The following is an 8,228-nucleotide window of genomic DNA, read 5'->3' as shown; positions in this document are numbered from 1 at the left end:
GGTCCATGGTCAACGCAGCCGTCTACCAGGAAGTTTTAGAGCACTTCATGCTTCCTGCTGCTGACCAACTTTATGGAGATGCAGATTTCATTTTCCAACAGGACTTGGCACCTGCACACAGTCCCAAAGCTACCAGTACCTGGTTTAAGGACCATGGTATCCCTGTTCTTAATTGGCCAGCAAACTCGCCTGACCTTAACCCTATAGAAAATCTATGGGCTATTGTGAAGAGGAAGATGCGATACGCCAGACCCAACAATGCAGAAGAGCTGAAGGCCACTATCAGAGCAACCTGGGCTCTCATAACACCTGAGCAGTGCCACAGACTGATGGACTCCATGCCACGCCGCATTGCTGCAGTAATTCAAAAGGAGCCCCAACTAAGTATTGAGTGCTGTACATGCTCATACTTTTCATGTTCATACTTTCCAGTTGGCCAACATTTCTAAAAATCCTTATTTTGTATTGGTCCTAAGTAATATTCTAATTTTCCGAGATACTGAATTTGGGATTTTCATTAGTTGTCAGTTTTAATCATCAAATTAAATGAAATAAACATTTGAAATATATCAGTCTGTGTGTAATGAATGAATATAATATCCTAGTTTCACTTTTTGAATGGAATTACTGAAATAAATCAACTTTTTAATGATATTCTAATTATATGACCAGCGCCTGTAAATGAAAAGACACCTCTTCTCTCTTGTGGTTGTAGCATAAATGAGGTAACCTTTAGATAACAGTGTACGTTTCATCGTGTTTTTAGCTTTGTGGAGCCTTTCGTGTCTCTCACCAGCCTCCTGCTCTCTGATCCTCTCTCAGGACCATTTTGGGCGCTCACACAGATCCCTCCATCGACGTGTCGGATCCCATCAGCGACCAGTTCTACAAGGAGGTCTGGATGTCCACCTGCGCTCGCAACGCCACCATTTACCAGAAGGTGAGTCTGATATTACGTCTCATACACAGTTTGCAAAACAAAGGCTGATTCCTCTTCTGTTGTCGTGGCTGGATTTAAGGGTTCTGCCCAGTTTTACATCAGGCTTTTATTAGTTTTATTATTATAAAAAATAAAACATTATTTCGTGCCACAACTATCAAATCATGAAACATCAATAGTGTTTAAATTAGGCAAAATGTGTTGATGTTTGTTGGTATTGTGAAAGATTTTGTTCCAGTAACTAGTCATCTTTATTGGCCAAGAGCAATAAAAGAATAAAACTGATTATGTGCAGCAAACGGAAATAATTTAATACAATGTTGTGCCATTTATTACTCCTGCCAGGCAAATAGCAGAGCGGAAATGACATTAATTGTAGTTAGATATAATATGTAAAGTAGTTCAAAAACCAAGAAATCCAAACACTAGATGTTTCCAGCTTCTTTATTGGGACTTTTGGTGTCTTCTCTGTTTTAGATAATTGTAAGTTGAATATCTTTGGGTTTCAAACTGTCATTTTGAAGATGTTAACTTTCGGTACGGACAGATGAATCAATAATGAAAACAGACCTGGGCGGTACTGAGGTCTGGACCGCAGCTTCGATTAGCTGTCCGTCACTGAGAATGACTCATTGTAAACTCTACAGTACGTGTTCAGTGATGCATCTCTTCTCTTGATGCATGTAATCAAGAGAATTGGAAAAAACAATTGTGATTATGTTATTGAAACTGGGAACTAGATCTCGATACCAAACCCTGGTCCCCTCTCTGACTTGTCCCCCCTCTTTTCTTCAGGTTTTCCGTTGTCTGCCGTCCAGCGATGTCCGTAACATCCTGGAGCTGGAGGGCTACCTGGCCAAGTTGGGCCTGGACAAGGAGGACCCGGCCCGGGCTCGCGAGGAGCTGAAGAAAATCCGCGGCTTCGTGGTCCAGTTTCCTCTTCAGTTCCTGTCCGATCAGAACCTGCTTCCTCCCATCGGCTCCAAGGAGGCCATGGTGCCCATGGAGGTCTGGACCTGAGACAGAGGGACTCCCCTGTGCATTCATGTGTTCATGCACAGCATATGGAGGGCGTACAGGTGGATAAAACCCACTCTGGTGTCATTTTGGAAGTCCTGTTGGCTGAAAACTGGCTGCACAGCCTTTTTAAAATCATGGCAAAAAAATCTGGTACTGTGGTTTTTTGTTTATTTGTTTTTTAACTCCTTTAAATTATTTTTAAAGGTAACAAAAACAACAAACAGCAGTATCTGATAATATCTATTGTAGGACTTGTAGTCACTAAAAAGGTTTTTACTTAGCTGTGTACTAAAGTGGTTCTCAACCCCTGGTCAGTGGACCTGTACTGGCCTATCAAACATTTGGTGCGGGGCTGCGAGGATACACTGTGATAATGGCCACAAAAAAGGAATAATAATTACAACTGGAGTGTTTCTGCAGTGAAAACCTTTGAACTTCCCTCATCAGTCGCTGACACGCTCACAGCTTCATCATACTGGTCTGAAATAAATAAACAAGAACTCTAGAGAGCGGAGTTCCTTTGGAGCAGGCAGGAGAGAACAAACGTTTGGTTATAATATGCAAATGTGTGACCTATTTATAGCCTCACTTTTATTTCGGTCGCAACATAAAAATGGTCCACAGTGCAAAAGCAGTTGGCAACCCCTGATTCTTAAAGGAAAACTAAAATTGGAGCTCGACCGTTGGCTCTTTCAGTTATAATAATGTTGTAGTTACCAACTTTGTTGATCTGAGCATCAAACACGAGCAAGATGACAAACCTCAGAATTAAACCAAAAAAACAAACTTTTACCCAGAATATCAGACACATATTGCAGTACGACTTTGACCTTCTGTACTTACTGAAGCTGTGCACTCACTTTCAGTTTGACTTCAGTTTACTTTTCCTGTTTTTGTCATGTAGCCACAAACCAAGGGTTCAACCCAAAGGGACCAATATTAATAAACAGTAGTTTTCCTTTAAGATAATGTTTGAGGTCACAGCTGCTAATCCTAGGGAAAATTGGGTTTAGCTGCAGCCTGAGAGGAAGCTCATCCTGTAAGACTGAAACCAGAGCTGAAAACATTCTCATCATTTAGGAGCAGAGAATAAGAGACGGTTTAATGTTTCCTGACTGAATTAGCAGCCAAAATGACTTCCAAAATGGCATCAGCTGCCTCTGTACCAGCAGCAGTGCCACTGAATGCACATGAAAGACATTACACGCGCTTAAATATCACAGACACAGTGTCTTTGGTTTAACATGGACTCTCGGAAGTGAGATGTACAAAACAAACATGAAGAGAAGCCGACGGCGCGTTGAACTCTTCAGTGCCTGACAACTCGGGCCTCGTGTTTACAAGGAATAAAAGGAAGTGATCAACTCTGAGTTCTGACACGCCTCCTCCTGGCCTCTCGCCACCAAACTATTACTCTGTTATCGCCTCTTTTCAAACGGCTTGCTTCTTCATTTAGTAACAACACTATGCAACGTTCAGGGCCGGCGAACGCAGCTCTGACTCTTCTGTGTTGAGAGAGGACGGTTTTGTAAAGACACTAAAGGACACTTTAATGAAGACAGCAGGGGATGAAGAGCAGGATGGTGTTTTCTAAAAACTGTGTCTCATATCTCTGAAACCCTGCTTTTAATATTTATGTCAAACAGGAACTCACAAGTGCCAAAGATGACGGGCGTTAGCCTGATGTTAAAAGAGTACATACATTCATTCACATTCCTCATACTGTGGATTCTACATTAAGCCTTAAGTGACCTGTTTTTATGCTCCGACATCGTCTTTGTAGTTCCTTTTGGTAACAATTTATTTCACAGGATTTCCTAATCATTTCCTGGGATGTTTTCTGGAAAAAAAAAAAAATACTATAATTTGGTATTAATTACAGTAAATATTAGTTTGTTAGCCCTTTATTGTGGGAAACTTTATAATAGTTTGCCTGTAGACAAAAAAAAGTCTAGTTAGTAGTTATTCAGGATAAATAACTGATATTGTGTACAAGTAATTATTTTTCCAGGAAACTGCCAAGAAATTAGGGACTCGAATAAAGCCTTACTGTTGTTGTTATTTTAACTACATAACCCACAGATTCATGCATGATAAGTCTATTACAATGCTGCGTTTCATTCACTGTCAGAAGGTGAAAATTCTTAACCAACATCCAACTTTATATAAGCAGGCAATATAATGCATGTTGGACAAAGTTTAAGGTTGTACGTGCACATTTTATTACACCTTTTAGCTCCTGAATGTTTAACTAGGGGCAACAGAACAAACTGAAAGCTTCACATAAGTTGTTGAATGTGTTTGTAAAGTGTTTGCACATCAAGCAGATTCATGTGGAGACGTGTTCGTGTCCGTCTGATGCGTGTAAGTCCAATATTCTCTGGCTTTTAGCTCTGGTTTTGGTCTCCACCACCTCCTGAGGGAAATATCTGGCCCATAGCTGCTAAATACTTGCTGATGAGCAGGTAGTGCACAGCAGGTTTAACAGCTCTCAAAACAGCTGCCTGCTACATCTGGAAACAATGCTGATGAAAGCACTGAGACTGGACCAAAGCTAGAAGCTATAAGATGCTTAAAAAGCTCAGTAGTGCTGCAGAGTTTATGATAATTCTCTGTGGGATAATCACTTTGAGCAGCACCTTTCATAGTACATTTGGTTTATTGGCTATCGTTTTCAAAAATGGAGAATATATAGTGGACTTCGATTCGCCAGATCGCAAGATGAGTGCTAATGTCGCTCTGTATCTGCTAGATGAGTAAATAAGCAAGTTAACCATATCAACGCAAAAGATGATGAAACATCACATTTGTGTTTCCTGTTGGTTTCTATCGGCCGGTTTAAGATACTGAGTAGTGCAGCTTTAAGATTTTGTCGTGCTAAAGTATACCAGTTACTGAATCGTTAGAAGCCGTGCTCTGTGTAGCCTTCACGTTGTAAACTCCATTGATTTCCAACTTTCCAACATTTCTGGAACGCAGCATCAATGTTCCTCAGTGTCTTCCTCGTTCGACTGTAAGTGAACTGCATGATGCTGTTTTTGTACTATAAATGTTACTGAGAGGGGGGGGGGGGAAACAAAAGACCGAAGGCGTAGCTGACCGCATGACAGCAGCTCGTTGCCATTAAACCTTACAGATGAAAAGCATGAAACGTGCACGCTGAAGGGTCGCCTTTAAAGCCATCGACGTTATTGATGCTAAACAGTGTGCCTGTCTACACGTTGTGGGTCTGCACCTGAAATGTCTCTCTGTTGCTGTTATTTATGGAAGATGGGATCTTTACATGTGCTCTTCTTTTCATTCTTCCTCTCTACCTCCCTGTGTTTCTACCTCCTGCTCCAGTGCATGTTTGTGATGAATTCAGATTTAGACAAAAAGAAAAAAATCAGGAAGCAGCTTCCCCCAAATTTAACCAGGTGAAGCACTGTAGTCTGAAAAGGCAAATAAAACATTGTAGTGAGCTCTTACGTGCAATCCCAGCCTGTTTACATCTAAAAATAAATAAATAAATAAAACTATAAAGAGATTTTAAAAAACTGAAGTCTCCTTAGAGAGAGATGAGTTCATCAGCAAAGAAGTCGATTTGGATGGAAATGGTTTGAAAATATCTTCCATGAAACCAGAATAACTGACTGTAAACCAAACGTGGATACAGATATTGTTTCAAAGCTACTGTTTCTAGTGGGAACAGACATGCAGTGCACATGGATTCATTCCAGGTGTAAATGAGCCTTCAAACCTTCCAACGGTCGCCTCAGTGTTCCTCTCACCTGTCCTGTCTTTTCGCTGTCTGGCTTCAGTCACACGTGTCTCTATGAAAATGCACTATTTGCACAGAGTGTTGTTTTCTTGTGGCGACCCCTTAAATGATCTGCAGTACCACGTCATGTGTCGCTTTGTGAAATGATGGACTAAATAAATTATGTATTGATATGGCATTAAAAACGATCTTCTTGACTTTACCTTCAGCTTTTCACTCAGAACGTCTCATTTATATCTGACAAAGAGTTAATCAGGACTTTTGCAGACATAAAATATCTTTATGGTTATATCAGCGTAATAATAAGAATTATCATTAATGTGATACACCTTATGAATAGAATACATATGATTTGATATCAGCACGCTGTGTCTTTCAGTATTTTGTTTCAGCAGCATAATCCAAAGCACAGTTTTAGGCAGTATTTTTAGACCCAGTATTTTTTAATGTGACTTATTTTAGGCTAACCAAATCAATTATTAAGTATTTCACCACCAGAAGAGAAGAGGGCTTTGCAACAGCGTTTAGACCTTCATGTTGGAAAATAAAAAGGCAACACTTTATTTTACAGGGCCGTAATTTCCTGTAATCAAAATGATGTAATCTGGAATTGAATAGTGAGAAATCAGAGGCTTTAATTTAGGAAATTAGAAATTAGTTTGTTGAGTTTATAAGCAGAGGATGAAGAAAGTTATAAAGAAAAACTTATAAAGATCATAAAATAATTAATAAATGTACAGACTTACAAAGTTAAATCATTCCTCCTTATATTTAGGGTTTTTAAGTTCAAGTTTAAACATTCAGCTCATTCACACAGTCTCTATTTTTAATCAGATGGGCGATTGTGCTGCTTTTGGTTGATTTTTATTCATGGTAATTTCCAGTTCCAGATACAGAAACACAAACAGAATCAAAAGATAATAATTGGATAAGCAAATCTGAAAAATACATTAATCGTCAACAGGGTTAAAATATTTCTATATAGTTTCTGCTGAGCTGAGTAAGTCAGTCACCAAAGATAAAGCTCCTCACAGTGGGGTTTTTAAATGGTGTGACTCCTACTGCAGAAAGCACAGCATGACGCAGGATTGTCCCACTTTTTGTACAAACAACTTAACGCCATCCGAAGGATTTTAAAGATGCTTTAAATAATAATAACATGACAGAGTTTATACATACGTTGCTGCTGATTTGCTAACACCTCCATTTCAAGGAAACATGTCATTCTACCAAAAACCATAGCAAACCGGTGCAAAAGGCTTTGACATTGGACAGTGTTGTTAAGTTCTGCCTCCTACTGTGCCTCTGATTGGCTAATCCTAACCTTAACCAACCTAACAAATAGATGCAACAACTGCTAGCCAATCAGAGGCAGAGTTGTTGAAAATCTAGTGGGGGGGGGGGCACCTTGTAAGTTTTCTTTTGCTAAAATAATACATTTCAAGCACCAGCAATGTGACCTAAAAGCAGTAATGTTGTGAGAGGCATCTCTGCAAAGAGGACCAGCACAGAGGCAAAACAACATCTCTCTATATGTACACTGCTCAGAAAAATAAAGGGAACACTTAAACAACACAATGTAACTCCGAGTCAATCACACTCCTGTGAAATCAAACTGTCCACTTAGGAAGCAACACCGATTGACAATCAATTTCACATGCTGTTGTGCAAATGGAGGTGGAAATTATAGGCAAATAGCAAGACACCCCCAATAAAGGAGTGGTTCTGCAGGTGGTGACCACAGACCACTTCTCAGTTCCTATGCTTCCTGGCTGATGTTTTGGTCACTTTTGAATGCTGGCGGTGCTTTCACTCTAGTGGTAGCATGAGACGGAGTCTACAACCCACACAAGTGGCTCAGGTAGTGCAGCTCATCCAGGATGGCACATCAATGCGAGCTGTGGCAAGAAGGTTTGCTGTGTCTGTCAGCGTAGCGTCCAGAGCGCGGAGGTGCTACCAGGAGACAGGCCAGTACATCAGGAGATGTGGAGGAGGCCGTAGGAGGGCAACAACCCAGCAGCAGGACCGCTACCTCCGCCTTTGTGCAAGGAGGAGCAGAAGAAGCACTGCCTGCAAAATGACCTCCAGCAGGCCACAAATGTGCATGTGTCTGCTCAAACGGTCAGAAACAGACTCCATGAGGGTGGTATGAGGGCCCGACGTCCACAGGTGGGGGACGTTTGGCATTTGCCAGAGAACACCAAGATTGGCAAATTCACCACTGGCGCCCTGTGCTCTTCACAGATGAAAGCAGGTTCACACTGAGCACATGTGACAGACGTGACAGAGTCTGGAGACGCCGTGGAGAACGTTCTGCTGCCTGCAACATCCTCCAGCATGACCGGTTTGGCGGTGGGTCAGTGATGGTGTGGGGTGCCATTTCTTTGGGGGGCCGCACAGCCCTCCATGTGCTCGCCAGAGGTAGCCTGACTGCCATTAGGTACCGAGATGAGATCCTCAGACCCCTTGTGAGACCATATGCTGGTGCGGTTGGCCCTGGGTTCCTCC

The 8,228-nt window shown here is 41.3% G+C and overlaps 1 protein-coding gene across 1 annotated transcript in view; it reads left to right on the top strand.

Moving 5' to 3' along the window:
- Positions 1–5,922, top strand: part of LOC123984118 (phospholipase D1-like) — a 39,187-nt gene extending 33,265 nt beyond the window's left edge. Inside the window, exons 17-18 of the mRNA XM_046070847.1 lie at positions 823–940; positions 1,736–5,922. Coding sequence (XP_045926803.1) covers positions 823–940; positions 1,736–1,960 — 343 coding nt within the window. The 3' untranslated portion in view covers positions 1,961–5,922. The remainder of the gene's footprint in view (positions 1–822; positions 941–1,735) is intronic.
- The last annotated feature ends 2,306 nt before the right edge of the window (positions 5,923–8,228 follow it).

The sequence above is a fragment of the Micropterus dolomieu genome, linkage group LG01 (assembly GCF_021292245.1).
Source record: "Micropterus dolomieu isolate WLL.071019.BEF.003 ecotype Adirondacks linkage group LG01, ASM2129224v1, whole genome shotgun sequence".
NCBI classification, from domain to species: domain Eukaryota; kingdom Metazoa; phylum Chordata; class Actinopteri; order Centrarchiformes; family Centrarchidae; genus Micropterus; species Micropterus dolomieu.
Note: the sequence above shows the minus strand (reverse complement) of the source record. Positions and strands in the feature narration are given on the sequence as shown.